The 23941-nt window shown below is 34.6% G+C and overlaps 1 protein-coding gene across 5 annotated transcripts in view; it reads right to left on the reverse strand.

The window, feature by feature from the left end:
* HEATR5A (HEAT repeat containing 5A) overlaps positions 1-23941 on the reverse strand; it is a 58890-nt gene that overhangs the window by 18370 nt on the left and 16579 nt on the right. For 4 of the 5 annotated variants that reach the window (XM_010711658.3, XM_010711656.3, XM_010711657.3 and 1 more), the window contains 18 exons: positions 23653-23802; positions 23202-23373; positions 21226-21386; positions 18665-18920; positions 17419-17574; positions 16408-16658; positions 13189-13300; positions 12307-12459; positions 10592-10691; positions 9728-9837; positions 8102-8265; positions 7815-7990; positions 7393-7498; positions 6445-6635; positions 5882-6041; positions 4596-4785; positions 3821-3990; positions 1218-1244 (listed from right to left, as the gene is read on the reverse strand). In XM_010711658.3, coding sequence (XP_010709960.1) covers positions 1218-1244; positions 3821-3990; positions 4596-4785; positions 5882-6041; positions 6445-6635; positions 7393-7498; positions 7815-7990; positions 8102-8265; positions 9728-9837; positions 10592-10691; positions 12307-12459; positions 13189-13300; positions 16408-16658; positions 17419-17574; positions 18665-18920; positions 21226-21386; positions 23202-23373; positions 23653-23802 — 2805 coding nt within the window. The remainder of the gene's footprint in view (positions 1-1217; positions 1245-3820; positions 3991-4595; positions 4786-5881; positions 6042-6444; positions 6636-7392; positions 7499-7814; positions 7991-8101; positions 8266-9727; positions 9838-10591; positions 10692-12306; positions 12460-13188; positions 13301-16407; positions 16659-17418; positions 17575-18664; positions 18921-21225; positions 21387-23201; positions 23374-23652; positions 23803-23941) is intronic. The other variant, XM_010711659.3, reaches the window with a different exon arrangement.

Consider the following 23941-nt stretch of genomic DNA (forward strand, 5'->3'; position numbering starts at 1 on the left):
TAACATCACCAGCATAGTGTTAGTGTTTGCTACTTAATACTAAAAAATACATGAGAATAGGTTCATTAATACAGGAACAAGAGAAACCTCTTAAACAATCGAAACAAAAACAACCACTAGAAAAAAAAATCCATAGCCTCAATGTTTTTTGTCAGAGTAGAGCATTTTGACTCTTTAATTTGCTTGCATTCAGCTTTAAGATCATTCTGAAGGGGATGCCAAAGATTAATGAACCAACTATGTGGTCACGCATTGGCTACACCAATATTTAAGGAACTTAGTTAGAAGCAAGGTTCTAATTTAACCTTGGGTTACCACTAAAAAAAAACAAAACAAAACGTAATGAATTCCAGCTAATCAATTGTGCATCCTTGTGGAAATTGTGCAAAACTGCAACTGTGCAAAAATCGTCACAATCCTTTAACTAAAACTGACAGAGATGAGTGTCTGCTGCAGAGAAACCTTGCAGTATGGTCATGCTGCTCATTGTCAGCAACAGGTCAACATATGTTAGTCAAAGTAACTAACATACATACATTAGTTAAAAATAACAACTTCAGAACATAGTACAAGAGTAAGTGGTACAAAAATTTCAGCTTTGTTTCATGCATGCACTTAAATCTACAACACTCTAAATAATATATTCAACACACATGTAGATAGACCTGCATACTTCTTCTAAAAGAAAAGTAACCTGACTCTGTAAGCATTTCTGCAAAATACTTCAACTCAAACGGTAAAAACAAAAAATGAGGCTTTTAATGGAACATTTATGCAAGCAGGCTACACATTCTACTGCCAGTTGGACATGCACAATTTGCATGCTCATTTTAAAAGGGAAAAAAAGAGGATTTGATTCAAGCCCAGAACAAAGCAAGATGCACATTTTTCATCTCTCTCATTCTCCCACGTTCTGAGTAGAAGACATGACTAAACAAGACACAGCAATGCAAGCACCACATACAAATTTAAATGAACAAATTGTTTCCTTTCCACACTGAACACGTTAAGATTAAAATGGTGCCTAACTCAGCACATAAACAAAATATAAGTGTGTGATTTGCAGAAAGTTAGGAAGGTTAGGATGACAATCCTATGTCAACTGACATGCTGAAAGGAATTACATTAAAATGGTTAAAAGGAAAAGAGAAATGATGAAATATAAAAACAACACTGCAAACTGCTCAGTTCAGGATTAACAAGGCACAGAGACCTACCAACACAGAATTATCCAACAAGATTTCCTGCACAAAAACAAATGACAAACCAGTCATGACAAAACCAAAAATATAAATATCAGCGATACCAACTACACGAGGAGATCGTTAAATGTAAAATCAATACATACTAAAGTTCAGAACGTTATGTCAAACATGCCAAAAACCTATTTTGCTTGGTTCAGTTATATTTTACATTAAAAACTGTAAATCACAAGCCAGTTGCCCTTAAAATTAGTATTTAAAGGGACCATAACTATGACAACATAATGACCTATCAATGTTTTCAAAATATCTTTATCATCTAACAGCTGAAAATTAATGTTCAGTACATCATAAACTTCCACAGACAAAGTCTCTGGAAGTCTGTATTTAAAAGAAATTGTTAGAGCTAATGGTAGGCATGATGAAAAGCATATCATTTCTACTCTGTTAGATGCAAAGACCCATGGAAAAAGATCAAATTGACAAACAAGGGATATTTGAAGAAGCTGTCGAAGGGCTGCTAGTAATGACAGACATGTACACAAACAAACACACAACAAGAAGAAAAAAAAAGAACTGGTGAAGCCTTTGCCTGACTCATGTTTTCTCAGTGCTAAAATAGTCACAAACTCAATGGCCTAAATACTTTGGAGTCCTAGAAATGTATTGCTCTAGGGGATGGGAACACAGGTGGAGGAGGTAGCTTGCAGCTGCCACATCAGTTATGTTGACAAGCCTAATGCAAGCAAGTTTGAAATAAATTTTCTGGAAATCACAGGGGAAGAGGATAGAGAAGCAAGTTTAAAGATCATTTATCTGACCACAGATTCTTTACCTTTCTTATTTTTCTGTCTTAAATAAATAATAGTGAATATCCACAGTATCTCAAAGCTAGCTTTAATTCTTGATTTCAAAGACTCCAAATGTAGAGTAGCGGCGTCACACCTTGTTCATAACATGTAAAAATTTGCACTTACAGATAATGACTTGCCAAAAGTCACCCTGCATGCCAAATACAGTCAAAGGCAGATCTCAGGGCCAATTCAATGATTTGCTCTGCTTCCCTACCTAGATGGTGATGCAGCAAGTGGAAACTCCATGGGAAAGATGGTGAGTTTTGCAAATGTGTAAGTTTGCTTGTGCAACTATCTTCTCACAGATCTGTAAAGCACATACTCAAACATTTCCTGTTTCTAACAGGAAGTCTCATTCATGAGTGAACTGTCAGAATCAGCAACACTGGTTTCAGAAAGACTTATTCATGACCTCCTCTTTATTTGGAGCTACTTGTTATCAGTTAAAGAGATTTTACTGTACATGGAAGCAGACTGCAAACTCCATGCACAATCCAATGATCCTAAATGCTAATACATCCTCTATCCAAGAGAATGAATCATGTGATTTGTTATGACTCTATCAGTTTAAAAACAAACAAACAAAACCCTGCACTTTACCCAGAAAAAAATATAGCTGTTTTAAGTTAGAAGAAAGAATACTTCACATGAGGTCCAGTTCTTCTGTAACCAGTGAATTTCATGCTTAAGACAATGTGAGTCTAAAAGAATTTGTCCTTCCAAGTGTTTCCAGCCTCCCACGATCATGTTTATCATGTTTGCACTCAGGCAAAATTAAGATAAATAGAAAGTGTCTGAATTTTATACAAAGCCAATATATGGCCTATATGGCTACTATTGATACACAAATGCTACTCAGGGGGAAATGCAAATAAGAATGGTGATGGACAACATAAATTTTAAAAACACAAACAACAAACAAACAACAAAGCAACAATCATTTTATTGTCTTTTCTGTTTTTTTTGTTGTTGTTGTTCACCTTTGATTTACAGGGATATTAGACAGAGTTTTATTCACAAACAAACCAGCAAAAAACCCTAGATCCTAAAAAGACACAATTAACTAATAGCTATTGGAAAAATATCGTTATTTTCTTGATAGAACTAAGTGTTTGGGAACAGCAGCTATTAAAAACAAATACTTTTGGGTAATTAAATAAATAGCTGAAAATAAAAAAAAACAAACACCTCTTCAATAAAATAATGCTTAATTTTATTTATCTTATTTGTCTTAAAGAGTTATACTAACTACTAAGAAGTTAACACTCTAAATAATTAGTTCTACAGAAACTACAAAATAGAGAAATCTACAGTTTTTCACCATCATTAAAAATAATTACTGAGAACTGTTTTGGTTGATTAGTACACACACTGAGGATTTCTTTCCCCCATCACAAAAGACATAAATGCAGCAGAGAAAAAACAATGGCCAGCATAAAATAGCCGGTAAAAATCCAGTGCAAAAATGGATGGCATTTTCTGCCAGATAGTTGGATTCAATAAGAACACGCTTTCAAAGTAGTTCAGAAGAACAAGATTTCTACAGAATGTGTGCTCATTAAGATGGAGCAGAAACTGAGTATATAATTAAAAACATAGAGAATACATGCCTATAGTGGATATGAAACATCCCACCATCACATAACGATCAGTTACACCAGTTAAGAAAACTTCTGCATTTTTAAAGCATTTCTGAACACAAGATTTTAAAATACATCGTATTGATAGTATCGTATTGATATGGATGAGTAAACATGTACTCACACATAGGCAGCTTACAAGGCTGGACAAGTTGACATGCCGAGGAGCAAACATGTGAAGCTGCTGAAGGCAAGAGATGGCTTGAGCCTGAACAAGGCAGTCAGGGTTATCTTGCATCACTGCACAGCCCAAGAGACAGGAAGTTCTTAAGGCTGAAAATGTAGCACTGCTACCTATATTCAGAAAAAAAAAAATACTTAATTTTGTTCATTTGTTCTTTAAAAACATCAACTTCTCTTTCAAAAGATGATAACTCATCTGTTTTCCCAAGCCACCCATAACTCATCCTTTTGAAGAACATTTTCTATATCTGTTATACTCTGATATCACTGCCCTGAGGGATATCAGACTCAGGAAATTTCAGTGTTCAGGTAAGTAAATCTTTTACTTGCACCAGTAAAATATGCACCATTTGCACCACTAGCCAGCCAAATTTTACATATCTGCATCACAGCTAAGACAGACTGGCTCCAAACTCTTTGAATATCTTCCATTTGAGCTTTGAATACCTTCTATTTTCATGCTAAATGTAAGAATTATCAGCCAAGACACAGCTTGGAGAGCCATTCCAAACCAAGGAAAAGATGTCAAAAGGAAACATTGTTTTTGGAAGAACAGTAGCCATCTTGATTGGATGAGCTCATGGCCTATGGAATACTATCTCGCAAGAAAGAAAAAACTCAATATTTGCATATTGGATTTTAATTATACATTTGAATAATATTTAATAATTTTGTTGCTAAACCAAAAAAGGTTGACAATATTGTACACTGCTCACCTTGCAACTCAGGGCCCAGTGTGGTAATAAGTGCATTTAAACAACGACCAAGGCTTTGGTGAACTTCAGTGTATGTAGGAGGCACAGTCAACAGCAACATGAGAACAAGAGATAAGGTAGGTTCCACATGCACATAGTACAAGGGGCCAGCTAAATCTACTATCAGTGACAGAGAGTGTAGTGCCCATGCCTATAAAATAAAAGAAGCAATCATGTAACATAAATATGATAAACAAAATCTTTTAAAAATTTGATAGTTCAAAGAAATTCAATTTATAAATGTAACAGAAGTCGTACTTTTAGGTTTCAAAGAGGCAAACTGAGAGGTGTTAGAAAGAACTTTCAATAATCACACGTTCAATTTTGAATATATATATAAGGGTTTTTTGTTTGTTTGTTTGTTTGTTTTTTTAGGAACTCTGTTATGCAGTGAAAGAACTGTTTTAAAATTGTCCTTGCTTATTAAAAAAGAAATTAATAGTAAATTAATTTATTAGTATTATTCCTCAGATACATTGTTTGTAAAACATTTTATAGTCCCATGTACAAGAACAATAGTTACCAAAGTTAATATAACAGAGCAGTTGAAACAACATTTTGGCTACTGGTGCAAAGTAATTGAGACCAAATCTGTTTCACATCAACACACAGTGCTACTTTAAGTAAACATATTGTAGACGAGGTTACAAAAATTCTTTAAGATTTATAGAAACACATAGAATATGCATTATGTCTCTTAAAAGTATTCTGATAGAAAGCAGTTTTAGGCACAGAGAAATCATTCTGAATTAATCTTCAGAACATCTTGCCTTACTCAAAGAACTATACTGACTAAGTTGTATAGCATTCAGGCTTCAAAACCCTTATTGTATTAAACTATTATGTAGCTATTTACTACACATGCCTTCATGGAAAAATTTTGTGAGGCACGTATTGTAGCAGACAAAAACAAGAACAGAAAACAAAAGCAGGTGCCATCTAGTTAAGGTCAAGATATGGTGACTATGAAATTAATCTACTCCTGAAACATCAGATCTTATTTATAAAGACAGTTTAGCTTAGCCTTATCACTCTCACTGATCATCAAAATAAGAACCTCTCTTATCTCATTCTAGGTCTTGTTTGGAAGGTAGACTTTGAGCATGGGCTATTTTCACTGCTTTTACTACTCCACTCATCACCTGTGAGATGCATCTAACAGGTTGTGAAATGTAAGAAAGAACATTTATGCTAAAATATAAATCAGTTAATTTGTAACATAACATTTTTAGATAAGTGATGAGTACCTGTACATCAGGAGAAGTACTGTCCTGAGATAAAGTATAAAGGATTCCAACACATGCATTCAGGTGCTGAGTAGAACCTATTCCTCCTAGGTATCTATACAGACACCCCAGTGCCAAAGCATGGCCTGTTCTTGATACCACATCTCTAGCAGATTTTAGCCTATTAATTACAAGGAAAGAAAGCTGTCAATGTGATCACCAAGACTAATATTACATAAGCACAAATACTTGATTAGACATTGTTACACTGACAAAACTGAAAGTTAATCATCTATCATCTGAAAGGAGTACCAAAAACATTTTAGACATACTTAACTAATTTTGCTAGGACTACAGGCCATTAAACTTATCTGAAAGTCTATGTGCTTACTTAAGACTATTATCTTAAAGAACAGAAAATCTAAGAGCTGCATACAGAAATCAAACAGTGCTTTTTCTTGTTACTTCAAAAATGAACATCAAGGAAAGCAGCTTCTGCAACTTTTCTTCAAATTATTATCACAGTATTTCTTAAGTGTTTTTATAAACTCAAACAAAAATTTACTGTACTTCTTTGAACTTACTTGTCAAAACTAACTTGTGCTAATCCACCAGTAAAGGCACTGTCAGAAACCACCTGAGCCAACCTGGCCCAACTCTCTGCAGCAGCACACCTTAGAAGAGGATTATTGCTTTCCAACGCACTCAGAACCAATGTCAGCGCAGATCTTCTAACTTCTTCTGGACCTAAACTTCCCTTGCAGTTAGCCAAGTGCTAAAAATAGATAGTAGGTATATCAAACTTCAGTACAGTAATCAGAATGTTTTTCTGTCAGTTACGCAAAAAATTACAAGGTCTGAAGAAGGAATTTCATTTTCTTTCCATCTTATTTGTAGAGTTCCTCAATTTTTATTTGCTCTTCAAGAATTAGAATCCTAATTGAATTTCAGTCAAAAAAAAAAAAAAATTGCAAACAATGGATCAGTTGTCTGAATTGCATATTAAATTTGCCAGAAATATAATATTGCACTACTAAAGCTCTTGTCTGCCATGAAAACATTTTTAGTTTGAAAAAAACCTAAAAAGGAAAGAATGAAAACTGTACATGAATAGAGGAAAATGCATACAAAGTATCAGGGAAAGGCAAAAAATGACAGTCTTTTGTTTAAAAAAAAAATTTATCTTTTTTTTTCTCTACAGTAAGAAATCTGAGAGAAATAGTGATAAAGACAGGAATGACAGAAACACAATTTCCCATCTCTTTCTTTTTTGAATTACAATAGCAAAGACTGTAGTATACTACAAATTTTTATCATTATCCTTTAATCTTAAAAAAATAGAAAAATAACTATGACGCTGAAGCACTTACAGAATACGTTACAAATACAAATATTGCCACAAAAAATAGCAGGACTGGTTAACTTGATGATGAATCAAAATAAGAACGTCTACATAGACACATTTGAATGAAAGGAAGCAGTGTTTCAGAAATGGAGAGGAAGGGAAAGAGAGAGAAACAAAGGAGATTTACCTTTAAAGACGTAGAAAAGGCTGATACAACATTTAATTGCACTATTTGCTGTCGTGATCCTTTTGTTTGCTTTATAGAATTCAACAACTGTTCTAACACTTGGAGCCTTAAACAAAAACAGAAAAAAAACTCAGAGAACTTTTAAAAAAGAAGAAAACTAATCCAGCTTATCTTATTGAGAAATCAAGTAGCTGTCGACTAAAACATGATTACAGTAACCTACTTCTGGATGTGTCTTTTCATCACAAGCAACTTCAAACAAAACACTTAATAATTTTCTCACCCTAATGATTTTATTAATGTGGTTCATGGAATTCACTTTCATAACTGACTCAGAATTGTTTTCTACTGTTTGATCTCAAGTACTCTGACCACGTTTCAGCATTCCCCAAATCTCTCAACAGTTGAAGTTACTACATTACCTGTGAGTTTCTGCTATATGGCAAAATATAACTCCAAAAAGACCAGCTGCTGCACCGATTACAGACAACGTGGGAGGTAGCGGTTTAGGTACTGAATCACGTTTTGCAAGTTTCTCATATATCGAGTAAGGGTCGAATTCCAGGCTACCTCCAGCTACACTGTTACCTAAAAGGAGCTGTAAGAGGGATACAAGTGATCAAGCCATAAGCTGCACTGACCTAAAGAAGTAGAACCGAATGAAAACACAATACTACCAGTATACAATATACCAGTACACTAGAAGTACCTGCTCTTCGATAAATTGGTGGTCAGTCTCCTGCAGTAAGGGGCCAAGTAAAAGGAGATCATCCTCATGACAAAGAGGTGGAAGCAAGAACGTAGAGGCATCAATCTGGCTATCTGGTATAGTTAAGTCCACCACTAACTCTTTCAGAACAGCATGGAAACTTCCTTTAAATGAAAAGTTATTTTTAAAATTTTCTTAATTACTTGCAATGCGAAATTTTGTGAGCATGAAGGTATTAATGCTGAAAATTACATCTGTTAATTTAGCATTATGATTTTAAGGCTATTATTTATTTATTATTAAAAAAACAACAACAACAACAAAAAACCCACCGCCCCCCTTCCCCCCAAAAAATCTTTTAAACTCTAGATTAAGCTCTAGATTATAACACTCTTGGCTAGGATCTCTAGGATCTTGCTCTATCACAAGATTCAGGCTTTACAAGTCATGCTGCAAAACAGAAAATTCAATAGGTAGACTATATGCAGAAATCTCAAACCAAAGAACTGCTAAATCTGCTCAACCTCAAATATTTGTATGCTATAAAATGTTGATCTCCTTTAACAAAAGGAAAAAAGAACAAACTTACTCTGAGGCATGGAGTTGTCACATCTGGTATTTTAAGCTTAAATTCAGAAACAAATCTTACACAGTGTATACATAAGTATAGTGTACACACAGCAATTGTTACATTCAGACCTAGAACCTGACAACAGCTTTAAGACAGAAATCAGAGATTCATCCTTCTGAGAATTCATGGAGCATTTACCACTAGATGGAGCAGATTATCTGAGGAAGGACTCCCTCCATGATACAGAGGATGCAATCAATTAAATGACTGGCTGGCACATCTCTCTGTCCTGATGAAACACCCTTGCACTTCATAATTATCAAACGCTCTGGTTCCTTATTTCAGTCCAATAAGTGATGAACTATTCAGATGACAATTTTAAAATGACAAAAAACAATGTTTTAGTTGATCTATTATTAGTCACTGTACTGGAAAATTAGATTTTAAATATGGTAAATTATGTTCTACTAAAGAACAGTGAATCTGTCCTCAGATTTTCTTCACATTTTTCTTTAAAAGCAAACATTTCATCATCAATTTGAAAAGGATAAGTTTAATGTATCCGTCTGGACATGGTCCTGGGTAACCCGCTCTAGATTTCCCTGCTTGAGCAGGAGTTAGAACAGATGACCTCCGCATGTCCCTTACAAACTCAGCCATTCTGTGAGCCTGTTAAGTTGAATTATTTCAATGAATCACATTCGATTAGCTAATGTTGAAATTATATTTCTTGGATTAAGAATTAAGGAAGTAAAACAGGTATCAAAGGAAGTCCATTCCCCAAATAATTAAAAAGTCACAATGTTGTCTACCTTCAAGTTTCAACTAAAAGCAACACAAAAGTCTTTATTTCTAAAAGAAGGGAAAAAAGGATCACAAACACTAGCTTTTCAAGATCACTGTGACTTCGTTACAGTTTCATGAAATATAAACAGAAGGAATAAAATGTGTTACAAAAGGTTAAACTAAATCTCGCTAGCTGAATGTATGTTGAACAAAAATTTAAAACATGCACCTATAATGTTTCTAAGGGTGTTCTTTGTAAGAATACATACCTTCATACATTTTTGGAGGCAATACTGCCAGTAATTCATAAAGTTTATGTCTGTAAACCGTTGATGATGTTTTTAAAGAATTTCCGTAAGACTTAGAGATTGAAGAAAGCCTTAAAACATAAAAGGTGCATTAGAGATGTTAAAGACTTCAAGGATTACTAAGTCTGGTTCTGTTTGTACCAGAACCTACTAAATAATTTCTGTATGTGTTCTAAATACCATTTTGATTTGCAGTAGCAACAGCAGAAGCTAAACTATTTCACATCATCTGAGAGAACCTTTCAGTTAACATTTCCTGTCTTTTCTTTTAAATTTAATAACAGAGAAATAAATAAAGTTTTCTATTGTCCTTGATTGCACCTGTATTTATTACAGTTAATTTTTGCAGATATGTCTGCAAGGTGGAGTACAGCAAGGTAGAGTTTAGCACATTAAATCACTACTTATTCTGAGATAAGGCAAAAGTTAAATTATGAAATCCTTTCCAGCTTAGCTGTCAATCTAAGTATAAAAAATAACCATCTATAAATCTTTTTGTCCCAGTGTATTGTGTATTATTGTATTAAAAAAGAATGACCACGTATACAAACGAATGTGCAAGTTTGATTTTAAAAAATGAAGCAGAAAAAAGGCATTAATTTAATAAAAGGATATAATAACTTCTTCCTTAGTTTCTCTATACAATTCTGGAATCTGCAATACACATTACTACGGCAGCTAAAGTTGCGACACTGCTAAATCCTACACTCTAATTTTTGTGCTTTGAAAATAAAGTTCTTTAGAAAGTGCACTAAATGAAATGCAAGAGAATTCCCCTGTAGCTTTTCAAAATCAGAACTGCATTTAACAGTTTCATACACTTACTGTGTCAGTAAATCAACAGCACCTGGGAGAGGAGGAAGAAGTCTCTGAAGAACTTCATCTGTAAGAAGACCAGCACAGTGGGAAACGAAGCTTTTGATTGCTAAAAAAGGAAATTGAATTTAATTAAAGTGACATACACAGGAAAAAAAAAACAATTACCTCACTTAAAATTTTAAAATTTCCATTTTTAGAAGCATTAAAAAAAATGAAAGGCATTTTGAATAGTAACTTAAGAAATTGATAAATCACAAATGAAAAAAAACACATTCACAAACACACTGTTTTTGTGTCTCAGCTCGGACATTTGCACCAAAGCATTTTTTACTTTTTGGTATGAATTGAATTGTGGAACAAAACTCAACTTCATGACAATTCCATGATAATAACAGCAACAAAGAAAAAAAAGATATGGGAGAAGCATCATTATTAGATTACCTATGGCTTACATTGCTACTTTTCTCTTTAAATTTCACTTAATTACTACGTTTTAAGGAACGGCTTACATATACTGAAGTATTTTTTATTATTTACAGAAAATTAAATTTGAATTACTTTTTCAAGAGGTACCCAGAAAATATACAGCATAAAAGACCTATTTCCACAATAATAGAATAGTAAAATGTTAATTTTATTTTACAAGTAACCTAAGTAATTAATGTTGAATTCCACACTTCCTGACAAATTTTAACAGTAAAAGAAAGTGGATTGCTACACTATGGAACATGCTTCTGCTTTGCAAAAGACTCTATAGTATACCAGAATTTATGACTGCAACGCATTAAGTACTTCAAGAGCAGTGAAACAGTATCTTAGAAACCCAAATTCCCAATATTTCATAATGAAGAAAATGCAGCCTACCAGATAGCAGCCAAATTGTAATTTTTACCTGAGTCTTCCCATTCTTGCAAATTTGCTAGACTGATGCACTTAATCTATTTTACTGTAAGTCAGCTATTAGGAAGCAAAACTGGTCGTTCACTAAATATAATAATGTGGAGACAAGAGAACGTATCCTGGTTCCTCAGATGTTACTGTGATATACATGCTAAGGAAGAGAGGCATTGCTTATATCATTCACAGCCTGGTCAACTGAACTGAAGAATGTGAGCAAAACCCCTCTACCAGCAATATTTTTTTTGTTTGTTTATACAATTATGAAATACACACAGAATCATAGAATCACCAAGGTTGGAAAAGACCTCCAAAATTATCCAAGCCCAACCATCCACCTATCACCAATATTTTCCACTAAACCATGCTCCTCAGTACATCTTGGCATTTCTTAAACATCTCCAGTGACGGTGAGACTCCACCATCTCCCTGGGCAGCCTGTTCCAGCACTTGATCAGTCTTTAGGAGAAGTTTTCCCTGATGTCTAACCTGAATCTCCCCTGGCACAACCTGAGGCCATTCCCATTTGTCCTGTCACTAGCTACATGGGAGAAGAGGCCAACCCCACCTCACCACAACTTCCCTTCAGGTAGTTGTAGAGAGAATACACAGATATGCATAGGTAAATACACACACGCATATTACATATACACACACATATACATATATGTACATACGCACACACAAGCTTGTAATGTTGGGGGACAAATATATCCTCTACCACCCAGTGGGAAAAAAAAGAAAGCAATATGGAGTATCTTTGATCTTTCAGAAGGAAAAGCAAATTACGAGTCTAACTACGAAGAACTGTACATTCAACTTACCACAGAGAGCACCAGCACGGCCTTCCAGAGTTACCTGCCATGTAAATGAATCTCCTCGCGTCTTCTCTGTTTCTAGGTCTTTAGGAGATGATGGAAAGACACACTTCCACAGCAAAAGTATTCGTGGAAGGTGGTACTGGACAACTGCAGGACCTGTTGGCATGACAGCTGTCAATACCTATGTGAAGACTCAAAGATATCCAAGAGTTCTCCTTGGTTCTTTTTACTATGCTCACAAAATCATTACAGCTGCAAACACATCTTTATGCTATTTTCCCAACCTACTCATACTTCATAGATGGGAAATTTACCTGATATTCCACGTTCATACATGACTTCATACCAACTGATACATTTATAGTAGGTCATCACCTATGACTTCTGTCTTACCGAGCACAGACTGTGTGGATCACCAGCATAAAAGAGATGTGATATGCAATAGCAATGTTCAGAAAAGCTAACATTTGCTACAGGTTAATGTACAAGGTGTGTTTTCTTTAATCCAAGAGACTCCCAGGAGTGTTAGGCAGAAATAATAGCTGAAAACAAGTGACTGAAAAAACATGAATAAAACTGACAACAGACACTAGAGCCAATAACCTGATCACTAATCAGAAAGTACAGTAACATATAGAGAGAATTAAACTGTTCTATCCCAGCCAAAGTTAATACGATATTTTAAAAAATAAAGTCACTGTAAATATTCATAATCACAAGGACATTTGATTAACTTTTAAGCTCGTCTTCTAAATTTAATTAATTGCAGTCCCACCCACTCTCTGCCTTCCAAACATTGTTTCCAGTAATCTAATAATAAATTTCAAACAAACAGCCTTTTTACATAGAAGAGCTTAGTTAAGTAAAATTGTATACAGCTTTTACCTAATGTCATGAGGGCTGCTATTAACAGCCATCCAGCCTGCGTTCGTTGCATTGAAAGGTGACTGTTCTGAGAAGCGGAACACAACAAATCTTCTGCTACAGTCATGATTACCTTCAAAGTTAAAGAGAGGGAAAAAAGAGCATCAGCATCCTAGAAACTATCAGATATTTTTCCAATTGCATTTGCTGCAATACTTAACCATATTTCCCTATTCCCAAATGGAACATCATCTTCCTCTCACACTTAGGCTTATGAAGCTGCAATGACTGACAGCACTACTAGTCTATGATGGCTTCAACAGGTGCTGTGGAGGGCCAGGTATGTTACTTAGCCTCTTTTTGTCCCTTCTTCTACCAATAGCGAAATAAGAACTGACAACTCTGATACAAATATGCATAGGAAGGATAAAAGCGTTCTGATATTCTACTTATGCCACTATGTAGTGAAAGCAAAGAGAGACATATGATTTAGAGCTCAGAAGTAGTATCGAGAGGAGTAACATGTCTTTTTTTTTTGTTTTTTTTTTTTAATTATGTCCTACCATTTTTGCTGACAGTACTCAATTCAACAAATAGTATGAATAAACAAGCAGGAAAGCAGGGCATGCCAAGACATAAATCAATCCTGTCTCAGCTTCTCCACAATAACTGCATGTGATCTCTGACATGCAAAACACAAGGTGATAATCTGCACCTGTTAAAAGAACACAAGCTACCTAGAATTTGCATGGAAGATCATACATACGTCCACGGACAACTGCCCACAGTATGGCAAAAGCTTGTAAAAGTATTCTGCAATTGGTTGGCCTCATATTATGTCTTACATGCATATTTCTTAAGTGTTAAAAAGTATTTCTTTCTTACTGCATTATATTTGATTGCCAAAACAAATTGTTTACAAAGTAGTATTACTAATAAGAAACCATTACCAATAGTCATTACCCATATTATCATTAAAAGCCACAGTACAGACAATAGCTCTCTATAATTTATTTGCACATTTACAAAGCCATGAAAATTTGCACATGAAAATTTGGCTTCATGAGTATTTTCAATTTGCAGATTCATGCAGAATTTCATTAGATATTAACATACTGTAAAATATTACTTTCCTCAATAGTGCTATTGGCTGCAAATGAATAAGTTTAATAGATTTATAGTATTTGTTTCTAGTTAAAAAACCATCCTTGCTAAATCATACCAATAAAAATGACTAATTTACTATATTCAAATTACCTGATAAAGAAGCATTCTAGAGAGGATTTCTAATGATTTCTAATTTCTAATAATTTCTAATATTTTTTCTCTTCATGTACTAATACATATTTCTGAAGGATTTTTTTTTTTGAAGTACCAGCATAAGTACAGAATGTTATGTATAAACCCACTAATTATTTCCTTGCTTTGAAGAGGTTCTACCTGTAGTTCTAACCACTCTATCAAAGGTAAAATTTAAAACAGTTTCTGTCCAGGTCACTACTGTCTACATTTGGCATCTCCTTTTCAAAACTGCTCTGTTTAACACTGCTCTCTTTCAGCTCCTCAGAAGAATTAGTCTGGAATCTGGCAGTGCTCCTAGAAAATAATGGAGAAGGGCTTCTGTTAGCTCTTCTGTTCTCCCTCCCTGCCAGCTTAGTACAAAATACACTGTTTCTCCCACACTTTGCTTTGCTTTCCCATACCTCCTATTGGCACTGTTTGATTCTATTCTACTTCTCTAAAAGAAAGCTTTGTAAATTAGTAAGTTTCCCCATCAAATAGATACTGTTTAGGTATATAGTATTGAATAGTACTTTTCTGTACAAGTAGGCAAACAACCTCATTTTGTTCCTTCCCCTTGAAAGAGAAAGCCCCTGGTGATTCTATCACTAGGAAAAGTTTTAAAAGCTAAAGAAAATGGACTTTTTTTTAAATTTAATATAAGTTGTTTCATCAGCAGTTAATACACTGAATGTTGTGAACTTTAGCTAGCGATGTCTGCTAGGGAGTGGTGTGGAATTGCCAGAGCTCTGCAGCAGTGGGCAGGTGGCCTGGAATCACTGCAAGAGTGATGTTGTGCTATTATATTAAAGCACTCCTTTCATTTCACAGAGGTGTAATAATACAAAATCCACAGCCCTTTCATCAAAGCGTGCCACTCCTGAAAACATCCCAATCAGAGCCAATGGACGTTACAAGAAGCGAGAAGGTAAGTTTCTGCATTTTGCAGAAAATTAGCATGTACTGCTGATATTTGTGCTGCACCATGTTTTTCCAACTGTGAGCAACTCTGTGGATACAATAGTCATTGAGGTGGAAACAGCTTCTTTTCCCAGCCTTCATTTCTCTATCTGGATATGCCCCAAACTTCAGAGCACAGTATATCCTATCCATGCCAACAGAGAGAATAGCAAAACTATCTTAGACTACGCAAGAAACTGATTTCTGTTAAATCCTATGAAGGAATAAGAAAATGTATATCAGTCAGACTTGATTAAAAATGGTTGGACTTAACTAAGCATTTTCCAAGATAAAACAGAATTATTGTTATGGTGTAATGCCTGACTAAAATGAACACTGCAGGGTCATTGTTGAGACTGGAAAATATTGCTTTGGCTTAAACTATGTTTGAATGAGCTTTCTTTCAGGAAATTTACTTCTAACATTGTAGCATGCAGTAAGACTTGTCTGTTTACTTAAATTTTTTATTAAAAGAAATATCTCTTCCTTTGGCAAAGTCTGCTACATTTCAGCACTTCTTCAGCTGACCATTTTCTTGGATAAAAGAGGAAGAAAATGACATCTTTCTATTTTAGCCCAACTACAGAATTACAGAAGATTTTATCCTTTGAAAATAATTTTGTTATAAATTCTGAAAAACTTAACTCCACTCGAAAAATGTTTTCCTCGAGTAAACTGCTTTTTTGGAGCTGTTAAATTTAAGTCCTCATAGCTCCAGAGAATTGACCTCTATTAGGGTAGAAATACTAACAATCTTCTCCACTACAAAAAGATATCAGTATGAATGGTTAATAAAAATCACTAATGAACTTTCCCCCAAAATCCAAAATCCTGGCACATCTGAGAAAAACACTTTTTCATGATTATGCTTTGAAATCTCCTTCTTGCAGAAAGAAAATACTACATCAGTATCTTGGGTTTTGTGATCATGTGATGAAGAACACATGCAAATATTGCTGCAAAAAAACATCAAATATTTGCCTTTAATTCAGATCATACCTTCCCTTTTCCATGTGGAATTCCCAGAGGACAGTGTTTTACTGCACCCAGCAAAGCAGCAATAGCAAAACTGAAGCCAGTTACTGCTTCTGGGGAGGATTTCAATGCATTCAGACGTTCAATGCAACGATTCAACAGTAGAGACACGTAGGAGGGCAATGCTATTGCAATACAGCGTAAACACCAAGCTGCTGTGAGTCTAACTGGAATGCTGGGATGAAGGATGACAGAAATTACTGCGTCCAGAACCCCTGAAAAATAAAATGCATAAATACATTTAAGAAGCTGGCAAACAGATGATCTCTAAGACGATGTCAACAAGCAAAATGTATAAGGAATCATCAAGTATCTAATTTCTGTACTTCTCTTTTAAAAGTATTAGTGATTTTATCACAAAATATATTTGTCGTCAAATTTAAAACCTACAATTCTTTAAAGAAAATACTACCCCAAGAAGTAAGAGAGTGAAAAAACCCTAAAATATCATCTGGTTATTCACCAATGTGAATTAAAAACTCTGTAATCATTCTCAAGGAATCAGAAACACATTCAAGGAAAAAAGACACCTACATGAACCTATCCAGAAGAAAACATTCTTACTGCAAGCAAGAAAAGTAGATGAAGACTCTCATCTTGATCAAACTGACTCAGTTTAAATACAATTCTTAATGAAGTTAAATTTAATACTAATCTTTTTTCCTATCTTTTATTTTTAAATGAACATAATAGCGCAGACGAGATCATTTGAACCTCCTAGGTCAAGGCCCGAAAATTTCACATGGCATGCAAAAAGTTAACTTCTTCCTTTTTGTTAGAAGAAGAAACGGAAAGTCCAGAATTAAAGAGGACCGGGTGAAGAGACTGCATGCTACAAACTGCACATATTGACTATTTCCCATGCCAACGAATTTTAAAGAGTTAACAGTCCAGCCAGAAGCAATCATAGAAGATCACAGTAAAAATAGGAATATATTTTATACTCTCGTACATGAAAAAATTCAGGGCACATACCTGTACTGGAGTCCTGTAATAATGGTGCTGCTGTAGTTCCTAAACCATGGATGAGACTTCCAAGTTCTTGAAGCGCGCACACAAGTACATGCTGACTTGCTGTTACATCTGTTGTACTAATTCGTGTCTCCAAGTTACTGTCACTCACTGTAGCATCTGATAACATAACATAGGAAGAACTCCATGAAATTGCCACCATAAATGAAACAAAGCGATCAGATAAAGGGTTTTGCTATGGTAGTTTGTCTGTATTACTAAACAAACTTTTATCATTACCATTTTAATCATTGATCAAATTGTTTTCATAAAGGTTTACCTTTATTAAGGCAAGTGTATTTCTATCGCTTAAATGTCTGTGAGGGCAGTTGGAAAGACAAAATGGAAAAAAAAAAAAACCACCACCAAACTGCTGATCTGAACGTGGCTAGTAAGAAGCATGCTATTTCCAGCTTTCCCAAAGATGACTTTAAGAGGTCATGTTTTGACAAGGAATGAATATAACCTGTCAGATTATACACATAGTAGGAAAAAAATCACAGGAAAGAAAGAAAGAGCACAACAGTGAATTAGGCACAAGAAGGGGGAGAATGAGGATACACACAGTAGTAGGGATGAAATAAAAATGGAAAGAAAAAAGTTTACTTGTTTTGTTTCTTAATTTCATCTTTTGTGACACAAATTATCGTGTCAGTTTAGACATTTATCATTTAGATACGTAAACAGAACACAGTATGCAGGAGCACAGTATTCTCTTTCATCCTCTCAACAAGGATGATGGTGGGAGATCAGCAGTTTACCGGGAAGCTATGTACCTGACTACCTGTTTTCTTCAGGAGAAATATCCTTTTTACAATTAGGAACAAACTATCAGTAGTGTCATATGTACTGAACAGGAAAGCAGAACGTGGCTAGATGCGTATCAACTGTCAACTGTCATTTTACAATACTGCCTGCATTTCAATCCTGCACAGATTCATTATACTGTTATATTTGTAAGTGGTTAGAGTGATTTTGCTAGGGAGTAAGTAGCTAAAGTAAAAAAAGAAATAATAATTATTATCTACACACATACTAACAAAAAAAAAAGAAACAGCCCATGTAAAAAAACAAAACACACTACCAAAAGCTTTCCAAATTATTATGGTAATAAATCAGCACTAGATGTTATTTTTCTGCAGTTTCTGGATTAGACAACCACTTAAAGAAAAAACAGAGGCCCAAATGGATAATCTTGTTAGATCCATACCCACAACTTTCTTCAGTTTCCAGATGGCCTGACAAATCTCCTTGGCAGCTGCAATTTGAGCTTTTTCCCCAAGAAGGCCTCCTACTGTAGCCCGAAGGATAAATGAAACACAGCAGCGACAGCCGATAGCATCCATCTGATTCTGAATAGCCTTAGGGTGAGACTGAGAAACAAGATCTAGAATATGAGAAAGGAAGGCAGAGAAGTTCCTTTCAAGCCACTGTCCTCCTAATGTAGAGACAAATACCACATACGCCTGGAAAAGATTTGAAAAGAAGTCATATTTTAGAGGAAAATCATCTGGAAAACTGCTATCAGCTATCCCACGTATATAATTATTTATGCCTCTGTGCAATGCCAGAAATACAAAATCACTGAACTGAGTTCATAAATCTGGTACATTCTCACCTGCAGGTAGCAGGGCAAAAATGTAGCCCTAAAAAATATTCTAGCAATAACACAGCTTAGTTTGACTGTAAGTTAATTCAAGTTGCTTGCCTACTTTATTTCATTCCAGAGTGTGAGAAATGGCAGTTTACCCTGCACAGGCACTTGTTATGTAAAACACTGCGTTTGGTCTCACTGAATAACAGTTCCTAGCTATTTAACATTCTGCACACGGAACACAAATTTAATGTATGAATGCTTTTTAAGAACTACTATGTTACAATACTGTAACCCATAACCCTGAGAGAATTTTGTTATTATAGGCTTGGAATTAGGGAACATTTGCAGCCCCCGAGCACTGCTCTTGATCTCAATGAATTTTCATTGTTTGCTTTGCAGTGGAGGTACCATAAAAAGACGGTGGACATCACAACAAAGAGAAAGAATGCAGTGTCACTTTACAAATCTAATTACCAGAACACCATTTATTTTGCTACAAAATACACTCCCTTATAAATGCCTTCTATATGCATGCGCTAGGTTTTTTAATGAATAGATGTGTTACCACCAAGAAAAGTGAATGCCATAAAATGATTATATGCAACTGAATATGCAATAGTCCTCAAAAGAAAGTTCACATATACTACCCAAATCAACAAACTTCTCTATTTACTTCTTATATACTGCCACTTGTGTACAACAATAATGACTAAACTATTTACACAAAAGAAAGTGATGTAATGCAGATGGAGAAACAAGAAAATCCTATTAGCAATTAATAGCTCTTAACAAATATTACTTAGGCTTAATAATGTACCAGTACATTACCACTGTTTTACAGATTCGAAAATGGAGGAATTTAACAGAATAGGGTAGCAAAGACTCATACTGCCATGGCTACATCTTGAACTTGACCATATCTTGAATAAATACAAATTATTCTTCCATATATAAGAAGCCATCTTCAGAATTTTTCTTATAGATTTTAAAAATTATAATAAACTGTAATTCAAACAACAAGCAATACATTTTATAAACAAAAGCATTTCCTTCTTACAGGCATTGGTATACACAAAACTGTGTTTCTTACAGAAACATCACTGATTTTACTGTGGTAGCACAACTAGAGCATACCATCTAGAACTGGTATGCATTAGCATAGAAATGCATGAAAAATGGAAACAATTTTTTTTTTTTTAAGAAAGTACACGTAGTCAAAATACTCAAGTGAAATACCTATTCCTGGGAAAAAAAAATATATATATATCAGTCAAATGACTGCATATATAGAAAACCCTTGGTGTCCGGCATGCATTTTCTAGGAAAATATTTTTCCCTGGCTTTTCTGTCATTCTGCCAGAAGTTCACATTCCCACCTAGCATGAGCTGAACATGAAGACAACCTGTCTAATTTAGAGATTGCTTTTTGCACTACAGTAGTTGAAATGCTTAAAAATCCTCTTACTGGCAAGTACTGACATAACAAATACTTGTGCAGACTGTAACATTAAAATAATCACTACTGTTGGACATGTAAATGTTCATCAATACCAACAACATTTGAATATGTAGGTCTTCACATGTATACGCTGACTAAGATAACATTAACTGCAAGAAGCACTTAGCTTATCACAAAAATTTACACTTTTTACCAGTATGCACTGCACATTCTGACTTCAGCTCTTCTCAGTTAAAGTTCTATCCTTTAACTAAGCATTTTGGAACACAACAAAACCAGTCAGCAAATATTTGCTTTGTGTCAGTAAACTGTTTCTCTTATTATTCAAAGCAGAACTCGTTCTTTCAAAATGGGACTGAGAATGGTCCTATATTAGGAAACCACTCCATGTTTAAAAAATTATTGAACTTCCCCCTCTAAATTTTAGGCACAAGACAGTATGTTACTAATAAGAAACAATTTGATGAAAGCAATTACTTATATCACTTAAAGATTTCACTAGTAACATACACTTCATTTTGAAAGTTTCAAACTACCATATAAACAATAAGCAACAACAGAAATCTTCTTTCCAGCACAATTCAAGGCGAAAATTTTTATTTTTAAATTGTATATATTTTGTCACAAACAAGGATGAAATAAGGGATATATAAAAATAAAACAGTTGTAGGAATATTCAGCAATCTTAGAACAACATAAATAACGTAACACAAACCTGTGTGACTCCAGCCCTAACATCTCTGCTGACTGAGCTGGTCCCTTTCAGCATATCACCACTGGCTCGTAGAAATCCATAACTTCCACGCAGAAATCCAGTTCCTAAGAGCTCCATTACTTCTTCCAAAGAGATTCTGCGGGAGTTATGCTTGGTTGATACTAAAAATAGATATAATTGTTTAGAGGAATAGCTCTGTAGAACTTCCTCGTATTTCAGAGGTAAAGCTCTGACTCCAATCACTTTAGAAAAAATGGATTTACACAAACCAATAACACAATCAAATCCAAATACGATTTTATATACAAACACACATGTACACATACACACGCATATGCACGTATGCTCTCTGTATGGTATTTACCATCAAAACTAGACCTTCTCCATAGATCATTCTGTATAGCCTACTCCTACTATCTTAAGCTTCATGAAAGCCCTGACCAACTCATCCACCTCACCAAAGATAACTTTCTCTTCCAGACTCAAGACTGGACAGATTACCTTCCTGTTACGCTTAGCCAGATATGGACATTGCAAAAGGTACTTTTAAAAACAAAAACCTTCTCAACTTACTACTAATTCCCCAAAATAATGAGAGTAATAGAATGTGTTTGCAATCCGCTGGAAAGAAGGTATCTCTAATTTCTATTCTGTTTCATTCCCCGGCAGAAAATTCATTTAAAATATATGCTGGGAATTGTGCATGTGCAAACTTCACATGATTACTGCACTGTGTGTGAACTAAGCAATCTAAAATTTTTGTGTTTTTCACTCTATTTCTCATATTTTGATGAGATAGAGAATAAGAAGACATAAGAAGACTTTAGATAATAAAGCAGTAATAATAATAAAGTAGTAATAATAATAATTGATAACCAATTGGTTATCACGTTCAAAGCAGAAATTTTGTAACTATGTATGTCCTCATGTTTTACTCCCTCTTCGTTCCCTAGCCCCTCTCAGCCTTAACCCAGCTTCCGTCTCATGCAGGTCTAACTTGTTTTTAATCTAAGGAGTCACTACTAAAAATAACCACCAAAACAGCTGGATGAGCTTCTTGTGTTACTGAAGTGTTAAGGTTATATAACTACATTGTTTGCAAAAAGAAGAGTTTTATAAAGAGGACAGAGAAGGGTTTTTTTTCCCCCCTACTTTAATATAAAATACCAGTTTTAATTGTTTTCTTCTAAAGATTTTTTTTTTCTAAAAAATCTCTATGGAATTCAAGATTTCAAGAATCTTCAAAGTAAGCAGATAACCTCAAGAATTTTGAAAAAGCAGTAAGCTGGACTCAATGACTTCATTTTGTCATTTTCTGCTTATCACACTCAAAGTCTTGATGTCATTAAAAGAAGAATCACACTCACTCTGCATCATGTTATATTTCACACAGATTATAGTTGGAAGTTTAGCTTTGGGCTCCTAAAACTGGACTAAAAAATCCCACTCTGAATGATACCAAAGATTTGAGATGCTAAATTTGTGCTAGGACGCCTATCAGCAAAAACTGTTATACGTGCTCTGTTAAGAGAACTGTGCGTTCATTCCTGCTTCAGATCATGTCTGTACCACTATACAATCCAGAAATGGTACTGACGATTTTGGAAAAACAGTTTAAAAAGCTATTTCAGTTTGACAGACAGATACTCCATCACATCTTAGTGTTCCTTACACATTGCAAAATTACAAGAATATTCTTGTAACAGGGAAACTAGTTATACTAAACATTTTTTCTTGTTTATTATTACTGTCAGTGAGTGTAGAGTATGTAGTTGTGCAACACAAGAAAAATATTACAATATTACATGAGAAAAAATTGTTATGAGAATAAAAGTTAACAAAAAGATCAAACCACAGATACAAACAACTTGATGAAGTTTACATGGTGTTTTTACTTCAGGTTTCAGAACTTCAGAGTTTCTGAACATCTGATAAGATTTTTTACAGATGACAAATCATCAAAGTGCACACCTTACCTGTTGCCTGCTTAGATGTTAAAGCTCTAGCCAGTACTGTGCCTAAAAGTTTTGAAACTGCTAAATGTACATCATAATTAGAACCTTCAAAGGATTTAAAACACAAAGTCACAACGCTATCCAGATCCGTACTCCACATAAATACTGCTTCATTCTGAAGTTCAAGAAGACACTAGGCAAAAAAGAGAAAAGGAAGGTAAAAATGCCTCAGGTTAATGTTTTGTTACGGAAAAGCATTCAGTACAGATTTTAGCTTGCAGCATAAGACTAAGTTCTCCCTAATAAAATAAGCGTGTTGCTTCATACTAAAATTACTTGATTTTTTGCTGCCAGGGCAATATCAAATAAATACAGACAAGGAAAAATTGTATTTACTGATATGTTTATCGTCCATTAAATGAAAGTTTTGTTAAGGGAATGTACTAAATAGCAAATAGTAAGAGCACTTTACCTTTGCAGCAGCGCAACGGACTGCCATGGATCGATCTGTCAAACATGATCGGGCAGCTTTGTAAATATCTCTATGACAAGGGATAGCAGCAGCTCCTAAACCCTTTAACATATTTTGTAAACTAAGCATGATTTCATAACGACCTTGAGACTGAAAAATGAAAAAGAAGAAACATTACAGTTCCATAGTCCTAAACTCCTTGGAAATAGAAAATGATGCCTACCAAAACAAGTAAACAAATGTATGAGATTTTTTTCACCGTTAGAAATCTGTTTATGCTGAAACGAGT

This window comes from Meleagris gallopavo, chromosome 5 (genome assembly GCF_000146605.3).
Source record: "Meleagris gallopavo isolate NT-WF06-2002-E0010 breed Aviagen turkey brand Nicholas breeding stock chromosome 5, Turkey_5.1, whole genome shotgun sequence".
Classification (NCBI taxonomy): Eukaryota; Metazoa; Chordata; class Aves; order Galliformes; family Phasianidae; genus Meleagris; species Meleagris gallopavo.